This window comes from Fukomys damarensis, unplaced genomic scaffold, assembly GCF_012274545.1.
Source record: "Fukomys damarensis isolate Sample0158 unplaced genomic scaffold, DMR_v1.0_HiC HiC_scaffold_25, whole genome shotgun sequence".
NCBI lineage: Eukaryota > Metazoa > Chordata > Mammalia > Rodentia > Bathyergidae > Fukomys > Fukomys damarensis.
In genome coordinates, this window is record NW_022900937.1 from 993,591 (window position 1) to 1,015,681 (window position 22,091).

Below are 22,091 nucleotides of genomic sequence, written 5' to 3' on the forward strand. Positions count from 1 at the left end.
AGTTGGAATACCTGCATTTTTAGAGTTAAACCAGAAATAACTAATTTATTTTTAAATGTAAAAATGTGTTTATTCACAATCCTTGAGAAGTTATCATTCCATCAGAAAATTCTTTATGAACCCAAAAGAAAAATTACAGTAGTACCTTATGCCAACCAAAAATATACATCTGATGTGTATAAACCTTAGAAAGCGTTACACAGGCAATGTGAAGGGAGTACTTTTCAATATTTCGAAGGACACAGCTGCAACCTAAATTGACATAAATAACAGCATTAGCTAATTACTGTATTTACATATTAAAGTGTCAGTTATTTCTATGAGATTAAAAAAGGACAAAATAAAACTATGTGTCATTGCCTAGCAGTTCAAGTATTGAAAGGGCCATGTGATTTTTTTTGAATACAGCAAGAACTTTAAATTACTATTTACTTTTGGACCTTCCTATATTTTTGAGAACATGCACTGTCACTGTTGCAAGAGAAGGAAAACAGAAAGAGTCTGCTTACTCCAATCATACTCAATCCTCAGCAAGATCAAGGAAAGCGGTTAGGGGTGTTCCACATCTCCGACTTTTCTACTGACGGGCAAACTTGAGGGCTAAGAGAGCTGAACTGTCCATCCCAAGATGCAGTTTACATAGTAACGATGCTCCCACCCTCAGGGCACCTCGGGCTACCAGGCAGAGGAAAGTGTAATAAATCAGGGCCTTTCACACCAGAAAGGATTTTATTTACTTTGAAATACCCGTATTACCTTTATACACTTTTTCTTTAAGTCATTCAGAGAATAATGTTCTGTGTAAAATCTTTCTAAGATCACTTGTTGGAAGAACAGAAGTTAAAAAATAACACCTAAAAACTCAATATATCAATTTAAAATCAATATAGCTTCATGTAAAAGAAGTAGAAATCCTAAATATATTTAAAAAAATATTTATTACCAACTTAAAATGTCCAAACTCTGAAAACTTATTTTTTTTGATATTTTGTTCAGATTGAATCCGTATCACCATACTAGGATACGTAACAAATGAGGAAGAAACTGATCCTTCAGCATTTCTGAAGTCATCTACTCAAATCATTGTGCTTCCTATTAGATAACAGAATTCTAAGAAGTCCTAGAATAAACTCGGACAGGAAAGGGAAACCACTCTAAGTCTGAACCTGATAAACACTCCTCACGCTTCCTTCATATCTGCTGAGAATTCACGAAAAAATACTGTAATATTTTCACAATAGATAAAGAAATAGGCTCGGGAAAGCATTCAAAGTAAAATTAATAAAGATTTTTAAAATGGGAAAATCTACAAGAGTGAACACGAACGCTACAGTTAATAGAAATTTAATTGATAACCTGACAACCATTGAATTGGTCTTAAAATGCAGAAGGCAGATGATAAAATTGCACTTAATTCTGAAGCAATTCAGATCTGTCCCACCACTCTTACACCTTCCTAATGAAATGAGCATTTACAGCATGGCTCCTCAACGCCCTGAAACAAGGCTCAGCAAACCACAGCTCTGGTGGGTTTTTAACATTTGGTCAGAACTGATGAACAGGGTCAAACAGTTTCACTCTATCGAATCTGCTGATCTGCATCCGACTGTTTTCTGCCAGCGTCAGACAGCTCCAACACGGGATTTACAAGTCCGGAATACTCGGAATTGCCATTGTCATCCATTTCGGCAGTGACGAAGTCATTCTCCCACTCCAGCCCATTGGAGTCATCGGAGGCAGACGTGGGGTTACTTCCGGTCTTCTTGCTGCTGGACTTCAGTGCTGCCCGAAGGATGTCTTCCTCTGTCTTGGAGCGTTCTCGCATCGGAAGCATTCTGTTCATCCCTGGGATTTGAACAGAGTTCGAAAGGTCTCAGTGAGGATAAAATGCTGTGTTAAAAGCCCCCTCAATTACAGTGCAGTTGTTGCTACTGTTGTTTACTATCAGACTCTGTTCTATAAGCCCGGAGGAGCCCTTCTGGGGAAGCTGCTGGGGTCCAATCCTGATGTATGAGAGGTAAGTGTTCACCAAGGGGTAGTTCTGACGCAACACTGAACACAGGCCTAGGAGAAATTTCTGAAGAGCCATGAATCAAACAGAATGGATGTCTCTGGTGTGAAAAACTATAATGGCACATAAGATCCTAACGATATAATTGACAGTGTGAAATAGGAAGAAAAGGGCTAAAGGTGTGTAGGGGAAATGGGAGGGTAGGGGTCAGGTAATAAGGGAAAAGAAAAAAAACGAGAAAATGAAAAAATAGAAATAAAGTGTTTATAAATAGGGAAGGGAGGAGGGGGTGAAGGGAGGGCAGGGACAAGGGTAAAAAATGAGAACCAAGACCTGTCATGTAAAGCTACAAGATCCCAGTGATGAATGTAACTGTACTGTCTACCTAAAATGTACCAATAAACTCAATGAGAAAAAACAAAACAAAACAAAACAAAACAAAGAAACAGAATGGATGGAGGCTTTCAAATGCTATTCAGTCATCTATGGCCAAAACAGTTGTTTGTCTGCCAAAGTCCTTCCCTTGCCCAGATGATGGCTGCAGTTTCCAGAGAATGAGTCACCCTGGAGATGACATGTGCTTTCCCAGCACCTGTGGGCTCCTGTTCATACACATGCACTTCACATCCATCAGCTGATTTAATCCCAGTGACGCCACGGTAGCTGCACTGACCCCACTTTAGATTGAGGAATGGGGTAGAGAGGTTAAGGTCACAGAGCTATAGCGCAGTGGGGCGAGAATCTCTCTCCTCTTCCTTCTTGGTGGTGCTGGGCATTGAACTGAAGGCTGTGTGCATGCTGGGGAAGTCTCCATTGCTGAGCTACATTCCAGCCTGGGAGTGGGAATTCAGTTCATTTGGTCTCGTTACAAAGTCTGTGTCCTCATCGTGTTGTAATTGTATCACAAGAATCCAGAAGTTTCTAGAAGAAACTGTTCTACATCAAATTCTGAACATAAATCAACGGGAGGTAAAGTAAACTTTTATCAGATTAAACTTAAGTTGGGTGACTGGGAACCAAATATGTAAGAAGGTTAAGTACAGGACTGGAAAAAGAGTGTTTAACTGAGAAGAATGAAGAAAGTGGATTTCTCTGATAAAGGCATCCAAGTTCCCTGAATGTTTGTTTCTTGACAAACAAATGAGCAGGACAGGATCTCCAAGGCCCGTGCCATCTCAGCAGTCCATGAAATATTTAATGGTTGTTATTTTTCTCAAAGTTTTATATCCTATCCCCTTTCTTGTTCGATTTCCTATTTCTTATCACACACACACACAGAGACTTTAGCTATATTTTCCAGTACTTAATAGTGCAGTACCTTGTACTGGGGCTGCTTATCTTCACAATATTCATTCACTTATTTAGTCAAATACTGTTTAACTGGCTATTATATGCCAAGCAATTTTAGACACTAAATATGCGTAACACTGAAAAATTATCCTTTAAGGAAGATTTATTCTTCCTTTTTCACAATGAACAAGCTGTGGTTTAGAGAACTTAAATAATCTAAAGATGGGAAGACATACCAGCTAAAATTAAAACTCCTATCTGAATAATGGCATTTGTTCTACCAAAATAACTAACAAAATTGCTAATTTATGATAAACCCAAAGTTAACTTTCTCATATTGAGTAATGTCATGAGGGGATTAGAAAAAAACTTAACATTTATTTTCTAATTCTCAAGAAATACTAAAAGTCAGGCTGGGGATTTGGCTCAGTGGTGCCATGACTGCCTCACAAGCACGGGTCCTGAGTTCGATCCCCAGTTCAAAAAAAATAAAATAAAGAAATATTAAAAGTCAAATAATCTATCAACAAATGATAATTACTAATGCAATTAACAGTGCAGGAAAACTTTTAGGTTTGTTTTTGTTTAATTTCAGTTTAAATGTGGGAGGCTAGCATAAATCCACACAGATTAGGCTTTTCAGGTAAGTGTAAATTCTAAAATACCTTCCTCATCTTCCCACTCCAGGTCTAAGGATGTGTTGTCATCATTTCCACTGGTGGATCTCGTCTTGGTCATTAAGTCACAGCTGCTTTCTGTATTTGGTGTCAGCACTGTGGCATCTGAGGAGAGTCCTAGAATACACCCCAGACACAATTACATGTCACTGCTACTTGTTCACCACAAAGCTATTTTCTTTTGCAGTAACTATCTCTCCAAATATTGCTACGCTTTCTGACTTCGAAAGAAACAATTACTGAAGTCATTACATGGGGATGTTTCTGGTAGGAATGGTATAAAGGCCTTTTCGGTCATCTAAGAATAAACATGCAAATTTAAATGAATTATAAGCCTTTCAAATAGGGTGCTCCAGGTGATGTTCTTATTAGCCAATTATAAAAGGGACAAAGAACCGACACTAAGAGGAAACACGTGAAGGTGGCCGGCATCTTCAAAGGGAACCATTCCTATGCTTCCTTCCACCACCCAGCAGCAGAGGAGGTGGCAGCAGCGACTTTTGAAACTTATGAATATGTAATGAGTAAAACAAGTACACTTTCGTGCTCCTCCCTCCCACCTCCCTTGCTGTGACCGAGAAATGGAAAACAGAGTACTCTACTCCCTGCAGGGATCTAGGAACATGGCCCGAGGTGATCTTTGCTCCTTACTTTGTGAGTGCTCAATTAACTTATCTGGGAAATACAAATCAAAGGGCAAGAAGTTCTAGGAAAGAGCCACGATCTCCAGTCCTCTCTCTAATGTGACATCAAGTAAACTGAATACACAGAGAATATTTTTAAAAGACTTACTACTACTTCGAAAAACTTCATACTGTGATTTTATATTTCTCATACAAGATTCAAAGTCATCTTCTGGTCCTGAACTGTAATAAAAATGAAGTTTAAGAATATAATCCTAGTAACAGAAACACAGTGAATGTTTAAGTGTGCTTTGCTCTGAAGGCCTATCTCACAAATTCACGAGGGCACTAGTGAGGATAAACTAATGAAAATAGCTCTTCATTTCCTTAATGTCAGCATGAAACTGATAGTCAGATTTTGGTTAATTCTGAAGTCAAAACTCTAAAGCTGGGCCAGGGATGTAGCTTAGTGGTGCAGGGCCTGCCTGGCAAGCGCAAGGGCCTGAGTTCGATCCCCAGTACCCGCTCCCCGCTCAAAACCCTAAAGCTCAGCTGTGCTTCTCTGAGTTGGCTACATGTGAAAATGTGACACTGAAATGTGTCTTCCTGTAAACAATCACATCAACTTTGTCATAAGGACAGAGGCTGAGGAGAATACACACAGCTCAGGTTACACACGCCTTACCCGAGGCTGGCTGGCTACTGCGTCACTTCAGGCGGAAGATGTGCGTACTCGCAGAGACACACTGAAGTCAATTTAAATAAATGGCCACTTCTCAACCTAAAGAAACACGCTGTCTGTACTTTCCGAGACAGTCGTGGAAGAGCAGTGTATTTTTTGTTTCGTTTGTGCTGGGGATTGAACCCAAGCCTTGTGCATGCTAAGCACACCTCCAGCCCTGGAGGAGAAATGACTCTTAGGGATCACACAAACTGGACAGTCTTGAATGCCCCAGGTGAACTGCGTTCTCTTTGGAAATAACATTTTCTACCACACAGGGAAGAGGAGCAGAGTCATTCGCTATTTACCTCTGATGGTCGCCATTGCCGGAGGGATGGTACTGATGTACAACTCTCTGCCTTCCTTGCTTTGGAAACATAATAAAATGAAAGTCACTCTATCGCAAAACTATACTTTTAAAAACCACTCATGCAATGCTGATAAGTTTTTTTCTAGTTTCTAAGAGCAAAAGGTTATTCTGTTGAAGTTTTTCCTTCAACTCATCACTATTCACGTTGACATCAGTATTTGCAGACAGAATTTTTCTTCATTTATCAGTGTCTAAGTCCAAAGTACTTAGGCTGCTCGTAGGGTTTAAAAAGATAACTTTCGAACAGATATGAACTGGCACCCTCAGTACTCTCAGCACACCTAAGCACTTCCTGGTAACCGGAAGGATGAGGGGTAGGAAAGGAACAGATAAAGCAGCACCTGAATTCTAGTCAGTGTCAATTAAGAGGAATCAACCAAAGACTGAGCCAGAAATGATGACAACCGGTCTCTCCGGCCTCTGACGGGAGTGAGAAGACCGCCAGTTACTAGCTATGTTTCCCAGGCATGGCTTTTACCTGTCTCCTCTTCCAGGACTCACAGATGCCTATGTTACTGTCCTAGCAAGTTGAGGCTCAGGATGAAAAACAAATGAATTGGGATGTGTGCGTGTGAGTTTGTGTGTAAGCATACTGTACGGGAACATACTGTATGTTCCTACACGAATATTTAGTCAGGAAGCGAGAAAGCAGGAAACCATGCAAATAGATACTTCATGAGACACTCAAGTCTCTAAGGGCAGCAACAGAGAATTTATTATAGTAGAAACAGCACCTGTTATAACCAAGAAAGCCTCACAAAACCATTTTTACTTTTTAGAAGGCAAAAGTTAATCTTTAAACTTTTCCACTATCTAGAACACCCTAAAAATAAATGAGGTACTTCTCCGTATAATCTAGGTGCTGAACACCCCTCAAACACACACACGCACACAAGAGCAGGGAGGAAGAGGACAGTTCACAGAAAGATAACACAACCACACGACAGACACGACTCCTCGGCCCCTCTCAGCCTAGGTGTGCATGTGACTTCTGCAGCTCCGGGTAATGCTCTGAAACCACGCAGGCGAAGCGGGAGGACGATGCTACACGCAGGACCACCAAGATCGGCCTGCGTGCCGGCTCCGCTATGTATTAGCTGCGGGGCTCGGGACCGCTGCTTCTCGGTCCCCAGCCCCCTGCAGCACGGAGATGAAAGACGCTGCCATTCCCCAGACGGAGGGAGAGAGGCGCAGGTTAGCTTCTGGGAGCGGCGCCCAACACTGGGGCTGGGCTCCGCAGCTGCCAGGAGCGGGCCGAGGCCACGCTCCCCTCGGCCAGGTACCACAGGGAGCCCGCTACCTTCTTGGTGACCGCCGAAGACTTCTCAAGACCCACACTCTGGCTCTCAAGGCACAAGAGGAGTAAAGGTGAGGTGTGAAACTACCCCCGCGGGGCAAACGTGTACAGCTCCTCTGATGCTAGAAGCACGTGCAAGAAATTCTAGCAAGTCAGGGAATTGCTTTAAAAAATCCTCAAAAATTCAGTACAATATACTTTGGAAAGTATATTTCAAGGTAGTTTTTAAACACATTTCCTCCAAAAGTGTATTTATTTTCCAAAAGAATATAGTGAATTTTAGAGCACTAACATTTACCTGTAGGATAAACAGGAATTGGCTTTTGTTTTAAAGTAGCATTCTATATCAAACGTAATTTCATGGTATTTCCAGTGGTTAAATATTGCTCCATTTGTCTTTGAAATACCTAAGAATAAGTGCATCAATGCATTCACTGGTAAGCAAGAAGCCCTTCACTCCAGGGAAAAAGTCCCCACTAGGATCTGTCCGAGAACATCAGGAGAAGCAGCCCTGGTGTGTGCTGGGGTCTCCCCCCTCACCTCCGCGAGCTTTCGCTGCTTTGCTGCCCTGGCTGCTTCACGCTGTGCAGCGTATAAAGCTTCTTCTTCTAGTCTTAACTTCTCTTCTTGTAAGGCTAACTGTGCATGAACAAAACGATAAGGATTAACAAAAACCAGAACCTGTCTAGCTGCTCTAAAGAGAAAATGTCTCTATTATTAAAATAAAAAATAAATCATTAAAAAAATAATTGATTGTTACAAAGCATATCAGAATCGATGTTTTTGTCTCAGTTCCTCCTTTTATAAAATGACCCAGATGGTAAATTGAGTAAGAAAAGTGAGTTTTGAAACAGCATCATCTAACATAAAAATATATTCTGTTTCTTTCTCTAGAGTTTGCAATGATCTTCATTTTCAACAATCATTCCAATGCCCACCATCTTCATCAGGTTAATGGTTTTGGCCCTCCTCGGTCAAAGATCTTTAAAACTAAGGCCAATTATATCCCTGTCCCCAAAATGAACTGAACTTTTACAAAGTCCATGTCTCTCCATCTAACGGATACTAACACACGTGCCTCAATTTTATTACCATTAAACTACTGAACAATTATGCTCAAATTTAAATTCTTGCTATTTATAACATGCTGCATTAGTGAGTTACTGCATGTCAAATTTAACATAAATATCAAATTCTGACATTTATTTTAGAATAATTTTAGTATCCATTGTGTGGCTTTAAGTTAGGATGTTTGAAATTACCAACTGGTATTAAAATAACTTTTTAAATGTATGATGCATACGGCTAATTCCAGTTAGTTTAGTGATAAACTGTAGTTGCAGGCTATTTCCATAAATACATTAAATAAATATAATGTTTATGATTGTTAGAAGTACTTGGTCCATCAAGAACAAATAAACACAAGACAAACAAAAACTTAAAATAAATACCACTTATTGTGAAACAGTATTTATTTTAAAAGTTGGTTTTAAACACAAAGGTAGATATTCTTGCTAGTATCCCATACTTACAAATTAACAAACTATTCTTAAAAGAATGTACTATTTTAATTTTTTGGCACATAAAATCTCTGATAAATTAAGCCAAACAAAAAAATTATAATGGGATGGGGTAATTTTTCACTTTTAAGTCATTTTTATTTGTATACATCTAAATACAGGCCTAATAACTATAGGCGATACACTATTTAATGACAACTCTCCCTTATACAGAACAGGCTTTATGATAACACTATTTACCTCTTTCTGGATTTTCTTATCAAGATCTTTCTGTTTTTCAGCAAGAGAATCATAATGCCTCTCTCGTAGGTCAATAATTTCTTCCTCTGTTAGAGGCCTAGAGATAAAAAAACAGGGGGGGGGACCTCAAGCCAGTGAAATTCTGCAAGTTTACTGTCTTAACCCGACTGATCCTAGTTGTTAGAAGTATACATTGTAATGCAACTTTGGGTGCAGGTTTTTTATTTTGTTCCACAGCCGATTTGTAAGAAATGCGGATTCCCCTGGCTGTGCTCGAAGAGTTCCCATCTCAGCCTGATACCAGCCTCCCCTGTTCACCCTGCCCTGCACTCTGGCCTCCCAGGCCCTGGCCTGCCCTTTCCTCCAGGGCCACCCAGCCAGCCAGTCTCCTGGCCTTACTGACACATGCCTGTCTGAGCACCCCGCTCACTCCCACACTCACCCTGCCCTCGGACCATCCCCGCATGACCCTTCTGCTGCCCAGCAGCATGGCCTCAGCCAGCAGAGGTCAGCACCCCACGTGCCCTGTGCCAACTGCTGGCACCACACAGCCCCCCTGCCTGGCACCCACCCTTCACTCGCCACACCGGTGTCTGTTGGACGCTCTCCTCCATCAGCACCAGTGGCATCTGCCAGAGCAGGGGCCTCCTTGGGCAACCTCTTCCTGTATGTTCTGGGCAAGCCCTCTCTTCTAGGGTTTCCTAGAGTTCTGTAATCGCTTCACCACCTCACTGAATAGCATCTCTGGGTTCTATTTCAAGACCACGGTGTTCTCTCCCCTAATGTAGAAACTGTGTCTGATGTTTAAATCCCAGGGTCTGGCACAATGCCGGGCACACGACTGTTACTTAAGAAATGTTTGCTAAACTGAAACAGTAAGGTATGTAATCCAAACATGAAACGGCACATGAACATTTTCTTTTGAGTTAAAGACTAATGTGTCTTTTATAAGTAGGACATGCAATTTTAACAGAGTATTAGAAGGTTACTTACACTATCAAGGTTTTAGTTGACAAAAGTCTTTTGATTAGTAGAACAAGTTTTAGAGTGTTACAAGGGGGGCATAAAGTTGAAAAACTTAGAAAAGCAAGTGATAAAATCTGAATTTTTAGAAAATTCACAGTTTACATAGAAGTTTTGTTTGTTTGTTTTTTAAAATCTTACCTATGGCTGCTTCCTGGGCTCTCTCCCTGTACAAAAATTAATGAAAACAATTAAAGAAATTTTGCTACCTGAATTAAGGAAAACAATAAAATTCCCGTTCAAACAAAAAATTTTGGACTGACTTAGTTTTTTCATTAGTAAGTGTTAGAAATTAAAAAAAAAAAAAAAAAACTTTAACACTGTACTATTTTTCACTGATAAAACCTAGTTTACTGTTTACCTGGCCAGCATCATGTACCCAGTGGAGGACAGACACAGCTCCGCCCAGCGTCTGGGCCTGGGCAGTGGGAGAGGCAGGGGCACCACACACTGCTGTGTTAGAGCCGGGGACCCTGTACGGAGTGACCGAGCCGGGTAAAGGAGCAAGCATAAAACAGGGCTAGGGACACAGGGCCGCTAAAATACACGGCTCAGTTAACAGCAGGAATAAAACCCTAAACAGTCCAAACTAATTCAGGAAACAGAATTATGGAACGGAATGACATTCAAGTAAACCACACACGAAATGTGAACCAAGAGATGAAAAGATTGGTTAGTAAAAATAGGTGCAAAGAAAAAAGAACCCTAACTAACAAAAAACAGCCTAGGAAAAACATGAAACTGCAAGTCCTTTGATGCTGAGATTAACTACTTTGGAGGCTGAAAGAGCTCTTATTCATCAGAAGCTTTAAAAATTTGTCCAGTATCTGCTTACTTTATTTTTGTTTTGTTTTGTTTTATTTTGGTACCGAGGACTGAACTGGGGTCCGTGCGCTTGCAAGGCAGGACAACAAACCGCTGAGCTAAATCCCCGGCCCTTCTGCTTACTTTAAAGAAAGACATGGAGATGAAAGTGATCTTCGAGACAGGAAGAGACTAAAACTTATAAAACTTTGGGTGTTATTTCATAGGGAAAACGAAAAGCTATGATTGTTTTCCAAATATGACCTACCAAATAATAAATATGCAAGCTTTTAAAAAAGATTTATACCAAATTGATTTAGGAAATGGTCAGTTGAACAAGTTAAATACTTTTGTTTAATGATACTTCTAAGAACCTGTTACATGCTAACATATATCGAGACTAATATTTTGTACACAGTCTGGGAAACACTAGGCTAAAGAGTAATTTAATTAAAAAAAAAAAGTGTTTATGGGGCTGGGGATTTAGCTTAGTTGTGCCACCACTTGCCTTGAAAATGCAAGGCTCCGAGTTCGATCCCCAGTACAAAAAAAAGGAAAAAGGAAAAAAAGTATCATGAATTTCTCTTTCCTCAGGGGAGAAAAAAGCCAAAGCCAAAGCCAAAGCTTGCAGCACTTAGCCTAAGCTTTGGAGAGACGTAGAGAGGAGGCCTCAGGGAGGGTTAGTGATCTGCAACACTCATGAATCAGTTTGGTGAAGCTGGAAATCAGCACGTACACAAAAGCTCTCCCAACTATGTCTGTGTGTAAGAAATACACACCACATTTCACTGGTTCTAAAGTGTACCTTTCCCCATCTTTTAACATTTCTGTACTTAGTATACATCTTAAAAGTGAGTTTTAGATGAAATAAGATGCAGAAAATCAACATTAAGAGAGACGGCTAAAGGCAGAAATGGATTATAGAACGAACGGGCATAAACCACACCCCAGAAATCCATGTGAACTATGGTTACCCAACGTGTCCTTGAACTAGCTAGTTCACGTATTTTTTCTATTCAAGGGAAAGAGGTTAGAAGTACCTCTTTTGGAAGTTTCTTGAGTTCTAGAAAAGGCTTTAAAACTTTTGTGTAGGTATGTACCTTATATAGTATAAAATTGTGAATCTTTGCAACTATAAATTAGTAAACATTAAAAAATGATAAATTAGAAAAATTTTAAAAATTCTAAAATAAAACTTAAAAATTGTTAGAACCAATGAGAATAACAAACATGAGTTCTGTATCACAATGGAAATACTTACTTCATCACTTTCTACTAGATTCTCAAACTGAAACAACAAGAAAATAGTGTCAGGAGGGATATTTGTCTAACAAGATATTGTTACTTTTTTACCTTAAAAATAATAATTTTATTTTCATAAGATGCAGTTCTTAAGTGCCCTTTTATATGTCTGCTAGCTTGATATATACAACAGTCTTACAAAATAGCCAAGGCAAATGTACACTGTTTTAATTTATGGCATTTTTCAACAAAAAGCAGAAACTACCATCTGAATTGACTATTTCACACATGGATTTTAACTCACAAAACCAGAATTTTCCACTTCAGTTGAGTTCAGAACAAACTAATATCATAAAGAGGAAAATTAAGAAATAGGGACTAAAAGGTATCCAAATAAAAATTTCTCTGAATGTTTACATTTATCAGTCCATTCATATCATTATTTATTTACTCAGTCTACTAGATGGTATTTACTCTGCCCAAACACAATGTCTTCCTAGGGACAGGAATGTGAAAATTTGATTGGAATGTGATGAACGCTATTATGTCACATGACCTAGTGGGAAATCACTACTACTGAATTATACTATTAAATTACCTATATTTTAAGTACAAATAATGTAGTAACCACTTGAAAGAGAGAAAAACATGTTTTAATGTTAATACTGTTCACGTGAATCAAAATGTTTAGAGAACACAATAATCTAAGGGGATAACAAAACTGTTCAAACTTATTCAATTTAGCTCCTTTTTTTGTATTGGCTCCTGACTGCTTAAAAACCAACTTCCTAGTTTACTTGCTTCCATTTATTTAATACAGAAGGGAGTGAAGTACAAAGGCCAAGCTCTGGAGCCAGAGTGTTGGACTGAAACGTATTTTCTGCTGCTCGTAGATTGTATATTATGGACCAAATCTCCATTTGTCTAAGCTGCTGATTTCTCACCCATAAAACAATGTGAGCAGCACCTGTCAGGAGAGAGCACAGCATTCCCCAGAGTGTACGCAGGGTTGGGCTGAGGACCTTGGCTTCTGCTGTTTGCATAGCCGTGGGGCTGCTTACAGTGGCTGCTGCTCTGACTGTGCCCGGCCTCCTGGAAAGTGACCTCCATCAGCAGAAGTGCTGCCCCGGGGAGCCAGGGACAGGCAGAGGGGCCCCGAGGGTGAGACCAAGCCTCACCTGCTGCCTTCCCAGAATCAATGGGACGGAAACACAACAACCTGTGCTGAGTGCGGCCTGGATCGTTTCCTCTTTGTTACAGGACAAGGAAGCCCCTAGGGTCACCTTCACCCTCCAACTCAGGACTCACCTCTATCGTCAAGTGCTCACCCCTTGGGCAGGTTCGAAAGTACTTAGATCTGGGGAGAACAACAGAGAAACAACTTTAAAAAAGTCATGACCAGCTCTAAAACGAATTAACGTGATGGCATCAAAGTATTTCTTTGAAGGTGACTTTACCTTCTCAAGTTTACAGTACCTTATATTTACAAAAAGGAACCACACCCACCTCTGAATAGCCTAGATTTAAAAAATTCATTATGTGTTTGATACCTATATCAAACCTTCAGTAAATTTACTTAGATAACTACCTATAACAGAATGGACTTATATTTTGAAATCTATCTCATGTTTACTGTATCAAGAAAACTATCTTGTTAAAAATAGTGTTAAATAATATATGATGAATATGTCCTTAATTTTGTTAAACACGCACATCATCAAAAATCTAGTTACCTCTAGACAGTGGGGCCATATATATCTACATAAACCTTTTAGTCACTTCTCCCCACACCCTCACAAATGAGAAGAAAAACAGTGTATATGCACCTCAAGCAAATAGTCTTACGTTTTCAACAAGGGCCAAATACTGTTATTTTAATGGGTCCCTCCTGCTCTTGTAAGAGACCTGCGCCAAGTCCCACACGTCATTACTGTCGCCCCAGCAGTGTGCCTGCCTCTCCCCCAGCACCGAAGGGTCAGGCAGGGGGTACAAAGCCTCACTGCTACCCGCCAAAGTTCTGGAGTCCTGCCTCGAGGGACCTCCTGGCACACATAGGGTCCCTGCTGTCAGGACTCCGGCACAGAAGGCACCGCTTTCTGGAAGTGCCGGGGATTAGGGCAGGTGTGAACACTCCGCGTGTGTGTTGTGTGTGCGCGTGGAAGGAGCTGACAGGTTAGTGCAAGGCAAGGCCATGTTGTTATGACCAAATCATAAACACAACAATGAAACTGTAGCTGGCTGTTTTTTCCTGCTGCAATGTCTTCTGTCTGCTGGGAGATGTGAGGTATTCCTGATCCCCGGGCAAAGCAGATTCCCCGCTATCCTTCCACGACCTCGGGGACAAGCGCAGCACCTACACGACCCTCCTTCCTCAGGCAGGTCTGGGCAGACCGCAGCGCTTCCTTGGCCCCAGGCGTGGGGTGGAGGAGGGCACAGGGCAACTTCCTGCTCCGCCGAAGGCTGGTGGGGACCCTGCGGTCCTGCGTGTGTGTCGGTGATTCGGATGAAATGTATGCTTTCTTTTCAGTTTTAAACCTGTGATTTCATATTACTATGTATACACTGCCAACACTAGAAAATTAAGTGGGTGCGCATTCTTGTATCCAGCTTGGCAGCTTTTACACGGCGCCTGCCCTCGGGATCCCTGCTTCGGGCAACCGTCACTCTCTGTCCCGAATGAAACGGCGGTCTGACTACCGTCTCCCTTCCCAGTCTTCCTGGGTGGATACTGAGTAAAGTTCAACACCTAGTAGCCGAGTATCAGTATCGGGCATCAGTGAAAACAAGGTCCAAAGCTAAGTGCAACTGTGCCCCCGGGGAGGTAACGTGGCCCGGCCCTTCGTGCGCTCGGGGTTCGTCGCTGACGTGGATGTGTATCCATCACGTCGGCAGAAGCCAGAGGCGGTGTGCTCCAAGTGTCCCCGGCCGTCCCTTGGTCCACATCCAACATCCGAGGGCACGCCGGTCACCGCAGACGCAGGCTTGGGATTATCCGGAAACGGCGGGGAGGGCTTCACTCTCCAGGGGCAGCAGCTGGGCCTACGCGTCCTAACAACCTGCCCCAGACAGCACCGAAGGCTCTCTAGGGACCAGCTGCGCCTGCCTGCCAGACTCTGCTTATTTCGGAGACACCGCGTGTCCGTACGAGAGCCACCCTCCACACACCACAGCTCGGCGCGGGCTTCTGGCCCTACCGTCAGTAAACAGAACGATTAAAACGGAAGATGAACAGAAAAGCAGGGGAGTTCAGAAAGCGATTCCAACTTGCCTTCTGAGATAGACTGAGACCTTTCTCACAAAGGAAATCTATTGACTGCTGCTACCGTAAGTGCTAAAGATAACGGTGAGAGGCTAAACATTCAGCTTGGCAAACTCGGGGGCAATGTTTTCAGCAGAAAAGCTTTAACCTGGACTTAGGTGAAAGTAAGTGGAGAAGTAATGTAAATTATAGATGTTTATTTCCACTCAGGCAAATACTGCAGGCACCTGAACAGAATCCACCAGACAGGTGTGCTGAGCATTACATTTGGTCATGGATGCTTTGTCAACTTTCAGCCGTATAAAAACCACTGCTCTTCACATATTTTTCTATGTAATACATATTTTAAGCAAAAGCCCAGTTTGCAAGTATTTCAGATTTCAGAGCTACACCCAGTAACTGCCTAGCATTCTTCACGTTTCGGGCTGTGCAAGGCAGAGTGCCCAGTGCCGTGGGCTCACCCTGGAGCCAGGAACCTGCGAGGAGCCTGCGAGTCCTCGGGGCTGGTTCTGGGCAGCGAGGGAGATCAAAGGAGGATGGGCACTAAACACGGCCTCAGACCTGTACTTTAACAGCTCTTCGCAGCTCGAGGAGCTGGCCACAGCCTGCAGCAAGCTGAGCAAGGCTCCAGCGCTCAGAGAAGGCGTGGGCGGTGGGGTTGCAGGCTCTCAGGCAGGGCTTTCTGTTCAGCACAACTGGAGCTGGGCCTGGTAGCGCAAGCCTGTTGGCCCAACATTTGGAGGCTGAGACAGGAGGATGCAAGACCAAGCTGGACCACACAGTGAGACCTTATGTTATAAACTCCCAAACAAGTATAATAGGAACAAAGATCCCAAAGAAATCTACCAGAGATATTTGAAGGAAAAGATTTCTAAATCGATGAAAAGCAAATGGTCCGAATGGCTGGGACAGAAAAAGGTGGCAGAAGCGAGGAGGGGCAGCAGCCAGGCCAGCCTTGTAGCCGCAGTCACACAGAAGAGTTTGGGTTTTTTGTTTTGGTACTGGGGATCGAACTCGGGACCTTGTGCTTGTGAGGCAGGTGGTGGCACCACTGAGCTAAATCCCCAGCCCCGGGTTTGGGGTTTTGACATTAACTTTTCAACAACACTTCAATCACGAGAACTTTCAAATATGCACAAAAACAGAAGAATGTCAGACTTTGCCACATGCCTCATTGCTGAAAAAGTTACCATTTTCATTTTTTTTCACTGATACCAGGTCCTGTTTTCTTCTGGCGGAATGCTCTGGGCGGGGGCAGACCTGTTGTTATCCTTATCTCAGTTTGCACTTGTAATTGCTAAGAACCTTAAACGCCTAGTACCGTGTTGTTGCACCTAGCGAAATTAGAAATGATTCCTTAAGTCATCTCACGTGGTCCGTTCCCTATGCTCTTTCTGTACACAGTGGGCCTGAACTGGAGCTGGAGAGGGGCAGTGTGTGGTTTGCCTGACTGTTCAGACCTCTCTGTGTCGGTCACACCGTCCTTCCCTCGCCACTCCTGTTTTCCTGCAGTCATTTGTCCTGGAGAATTTCTCACTTTCTGGGTTTGGCTGTTAGTTTTCCTCTTGGTGTTCCTCTTCCTGTTTCCCCTGTATTTCCTGCAAATGCAGGATTGGATTTAAAACCATGATTAGACTAAGATTTATTTTTGAAGCCAAGTTCTTCACATGCAGTCTTCTGCAGAATCAGATCAGGAGGAACCTTCCCCTCCTCTTCGGACATGGAGGTTCAGGCACTGTCAGCCTGACCTACCCACCGGAAGTTGTGTTCCACCTGGCACCTAACGGTTTTGACAGCTACTGATACTCACGCCCGCTGCTCCCTCCGAGGGTACACAAATCATGGTTTTTCCAATTCTACCATTCTTTAATAATTTCTTAGTGATATTAAGAACGTCACAAGAAGATCACTGAGCTAGATGTCTTAAGAGGCCGATGAGAAAGCTTCTGTAATGGAGTGGCAGAGAAATGCTGCGACTTGCACCATGTAGCAGTAGAGGCAGTAATGAGGCATCATCTCGAATACCAGGCCGACAGGATCTGCTCCTGGACTAGGGGTAGGAGTGCGTGTCAAGGGTGCCGCCCCCATGCTAGGCCTGCACAGGTAGAGGAATGGAGTTGTCCTTTCCAGAGAGGAGGCGGGAGGCCTGGTTGGTTAGACACCTGGAGAGCTCGACATTCACACAAAGCTGTGTGTGGGTGAGAGTCCTTGATTAGAATTCCAAGTCTACATCAATCCAAAAATTCCTGAACACTGCACTTCCTATAATTAACCCCGAGGCTACTTCTCAACCCCAGGTCAGGAAAAGCACTCTTCTTCCTCATTTCAAGCCCAGGAACTTCATCTGAATTCCCCTTCCTGTCCCAAGGAGCATCGGTGGGAGACAAAGACGGCAACATCAGCAATCTCCCCCATACATACACTTCATATTATTACTAACAGACAGATGCTGATTGTTTTTAAGAATTTTCTTCTAATCACTCTGAAAGAATGGAACAAGTCTACTCTTGGGGGACAGGAAGACTGGGTGAGTTATTTTCCAATATGTTGCAAGTAGAAGGAAAAAAATTAAAACTAGAAATAATACCTACTGGATGACCTGTGTTAATTATTATTCTTTCATTGGTGAGACAAAATGCCCGACACCCAAAGCTGGAGAGGAGGGGTTTATTTGGCTCACAGCTCATGGAGGTTTAGTCCATAATCAGCTGGCTCCAAAGCAGGGTGGATGGCACAGGAGAAACAACATGGCGCCCACACAGTAGCAAAGGCATCATGAGGTTAACAGCATCTTCCAGACTTCTGGGATGAGGGTGGTGCCAAACCAATCACTCACATGAATGGTTTAGTAACCACATGCCCTGAACCCCAGCATCACACATTCCAGGTTCAACCACCTCTGAAAATGGAAGTCCCACCTCCTCTGCATGACACTTTGTGGGACATCGAGACACAAACCATAACAACCTAAGTCACCTTAAAGAAAAGAATGGCTACTAGGTTTTAAGACTCAAAAGCAACAGAAGAAAGTGAATACTATCAGGGAAAACTATATTAAGTAAAGGAACTGGAAGAACAGCAAAACAGAGAAACAAACATGCGCAGGGGCTCTACAGACCAGAGGTGTCCCTGGCTCAAGGTCTATTCCCAGGGACAGGGAATGCTCCATGTTGAGTACAGGTTTTGTAATTACTGTGTCCTAAATCACAGCAACACAATGTCCTTATGTAAATACACAAGTACTACATAGTTCCCAGACAGCTGTATTTCTCATTTTAAATCACCACACTAACCACCTGATTTTCTATATCTGACCCAGTAAGGCTGACAGTGAAACCCTGGGGCATAGGGAAATCATCAGTATGGTTTCTCAAACAAAAATTATGATGTTTAAATGGGTCATTCAATTTACACACACACACACACACAAACTATAGTCAATGAATATGGAACTTAGTTGATAACAATCACTATTTTCTACTTTCTATAGCTTTAGTCAAATGTTACAAGTACAGTGCATTGTAACATTTGACTAAAGCTATGTTCCAAGGACAACACAACGCCTCTTGGGAAACTTTCAAGTTCACATAGACCACAGATTCCTGGAGGTACCAATGTTGTGGTATGGGAGGCTCCCATCCTCCAATCTTGAGCAAAACTCAAAACAATGTTAAGTTACTATTTGCAGGAGACTGCTGTACACCTTCGGTAGTAGTAGGGAGGATAAAAAAGGCTAGGAGTCCTTGAATTAGATACAATGCACTATACCACCTTCAATAACAGGCTTTTTGTCCTGACTGCTATTCTGATAAAGCAATGATTCTACTTTGGTGTGAATGATCACCTCGTGGAAAATTACTGAGCTCCCTCAGAGACTGCCTGCTACATCTGACTCTGTTTACCCACTGTCTTTGTGTCTATATGACAGGGCTCTAGCCATTAGAGACTGTTACCTCACAGAACAAATTACCTCCCACTATGGGAGGCACCTAGCAGTCCCATGCACTTACAGGTGGGTTATTTCGAAGTGGCTGGATCTAGGGTGTGTGAATATGGAACTAAGGACTGTGATAGCTGTCTGGAGTCTCCTATTTGGATCAGTATAGTTCTGGGTGTGGCTGAATAACTTATTGACAAGGGATGCATCACCCTGGTGGGTGGCATCAATCAATAAGCTTATAGCTTGGATAAAACACAAAGGGACAGAATGAAGGCAGGCTCACTGCTGCCTCTTGCCTGCTCCGCCATGGACTGTTTCCTCTCTGCCATGCCACCCTGCCTTGGAACCAGCTTCATACGGACTGAAGCCTCTACAAATTGTGAGCTGAAACAAACCTCTGCTCTTTAACTTTGGGTGTTGGGTGTTTTGTCTCACTTACAAGAAAAGTAACTGAGACACCTTCCAAATTGTGGAACTGTGTGTCAAATTCCAGGAAAACCTAGTCAGGATTTTAATTGGAATTGTGCTGAATGAATTTCTAGTCAATAGCAACAGGGCATCTTAAACATTATGAGTCTTTCTTTCCATGATATTGCCCATCATTTATTAAAATTTTTTAAGTTGTTCCAGTCTTTCACACCTATTATTATTTCTAGTTTCTGATATTTTTCATTGCTATCATAGAAGTAACAGTGTTAGGATTATCTTCTACGGAAACAATGGAAATTCATTGTTAGTAAAAACACAAACTGGTATAATTTGAAAAAGTTCGGCATTATTTAGTGCATCTAAAGATGAATGTGTGGAAAGGAACTCTGATCAGAGTGTTAACTGAAGTAGTGACAGCAAAACAGACATGCCAATCAAGAGAACAGATAAAACTGGATAAATTAAGACCTATTTATAAAATGAAACACTACATGAATAGAAATGAATTGGTGAACTAGAGCTACCTGTGTGAAAATGGAAATTTTGAATTATCACCCCAGTTAATAAGAATTGTTATCCCAGGTCCAGGATAAAACCTATGGAGTACCAGCACAGTTCACTGTACTGAAGTCATTATAGATGATTACAAATACTGTTCACTCCTTCCAGAGTACAGCAGTGTGAGGAGCTGCTCCCTCAAGTGCTGAGAGCTGCATCATATCCGTTAAAATACAGTAAGGAAGTCCTTCCCTCTATCTTCTGGTTGACACTACAAATCACTGATGAACAACCAAGGTAAATTGTTCCAAAGTTTATTAAAAGTTAAACCTTCCCAAGACTTATTTTTTTTTCTTCGCTGAGTAAAGCATAGAAAGGTTATAAATCAGATTCCTGGCAAAAACTATTACAAAGATGATGATGACACATTGCTTTTCAGTTAATATTAAATATCTGAATAGAATTTTGGCCATTCGAATGAGGGGAAAGTCAGATTTTCCAGGGAAAGGGTCCACATAAGTAGTAACATGGTTAATCTCAGGTGTCAACTTGACTGGCCACGAGATACCCAGATGTCTGGTTAAAGACTATTTCTGGGTGCATCTCCTAGGGTTTTCTGGAACAGACTGGCACTGGAATCGGTGGACCAAGTGGAGGAGATTGTGGGTGGCCACCAACTAAAAAAGGCACAGAAAGGCTGAATTCTCTCCACCTCAACGCTGGAGCTGAGACCTTGGTCTTCACCTGCCCATGGGCTGTGACTCATGACCACTGGATTCCCTGGGTCTCCAGTTTGCACACAGTAGACAGTGAGACCAAGCTTCAACTGCATGAGCCAATCCTTATCACAAATCTCACTTCATGTAGGGGTACAGCTTTCTCGGATTGGTTCTACTTCTCTGGATAATTTGATTAGTATCAGTAGAAAGAGTAAAGTAATAATATCTATTGTTTAGTAGGTTCTTTCTTTAATGCACACAAACTAAGAATGGATGTTCAGAAAATTAATTTTATGCCTTGGAAGAGAGACACGTCTTTCCTCTGAACATGTTTTAGAGTTATTGCTGTGTAGGGAGAACCTGGTTTGGAGGAAAACTAACAATAAAAAGATCTTAAATTGATCCATATACCCAAGGGGCCCAGTCACACAGTAGACACCCAGATAAATTAACAGTTGTGCTTTGAGAGGTAAATGTTTAGGGGAAGGCCTCAAACATAACCTTGAAGAGGAATTTCCCAGGCTTCCAAGGAGAAGGCAGAGTGGGTCAAGAAGTTGAAGAGGGGAAATGGAAAATACAATGCATATACAAGAAGCTATCTTTATTAATTTAGCCAACAAGTATTTATCGAACTCCTACTACATTCCAGGCCCCTAAATGGGAGCTGTGTACTTAATGGTAAGCAAAACCCAGCATGGACTCTTTCCCTTGGAGAGAAGAGAGCCATTAGACAGATCATCATGGTACTTCAGGTATGTATAACTGTAACCTAAGAAAGTACCTGAAAAAAACAAAAAGACTGTTCCATGATGGGATGAGCTTTTACCCCTCCAGAGGACTGAAGATGGTTTGGGAAGAATTCTGCAGGAAATAATTCTTAGAATGGCACCTGAAAGATGAGTGAATAGGAGTTACCTAAGTGCAAACAGAAGAACGGGTTCAAGGTGGAGTGACACAGATAAGACAAAAAAGACAATGCAGATGACGCAAGGTCCTTAAAATCACATTAAAGATTCTAAAGATTTCAGTCTTCATTCAAAAGTAAAGCCAGCCTTTAAAACAAAGAATCCTAAGCCACTTTGAGGTGCAGATTTGCATTTAAGACTGTCTGGTCTCCAGAATGCAGGATGCAGTGGCCAAGGCCAGGAGTAGATGGGGGACAGACCCATTTGGTAGTGTCTGCTTAATTAATGAATACCTACCAAGCACTTATTTTGTGGCAAGTGTACTGGAGTACTATGGATAAAGGAATAAAGAAAGTTTCTGACTTCATGGAATTTAAACTGTACAAAATGGGGACAGACACCAGGCAGTCTGTGAAGTGTGGAGCAATCAATATAACAGAAAATGAAGTGGGACCAGAAAACAAGGGAGAGGAGAGTGCCGTGGAAACAAGGACCGGAAATCCAGGGAGCAGGCCGAGACACG

The 22,091-nt window shown here is 42.1% G+C and overlaps 1 protein-coding gene across 1 annotated transcript in view; it reads right to left on the reverse strand.

The window, feature by feature from the left end:
* Positions 1–51: 51 nt before the first annotated feature.
* Ap1ar (adaptor related protein complex 1 associated regulatory protein) overlaps positions 52–22,091 on the reverse strand; it is a gene marked incomplete at its 5' end in the record, with an annotated part of 27,910 nt that continues 5,870 nt past the window's right edge. Inside the window, 9 exons of the mRNA XM_010641596.2 lie at positions 52–1,845; positions 3,967–4,095; positions 4,771–4,844; positions 5,631–5,689; positions 7,530–7,628; positions 8,750–8,846; positions 9,914–9,939; positions 11,838–11,864; positions 13,127–13,175. Coding sequence (XP_010639898.1) covers positions 1,580–1,845; positions 3,967–4,095; positions 4,771–4,844; positions 5,631–5,689; positions 7,530–7,628; positions 8,750–8,846; positions 9,914–9,939; positions 11,838–11,864; positions 13,127–13,175 — 826 coding nt within the window. The remainder of the gene's footprint in view (positions 1,846–3,966; positions 4,096–4,770; positions 4,845–5,630; positions 5,690–7,529; positions 7,629–8,749; positions 8,847–9,913; positions 9,940–11,837; positions 11,865–13,126; positions 13,176–22,091) is intronic.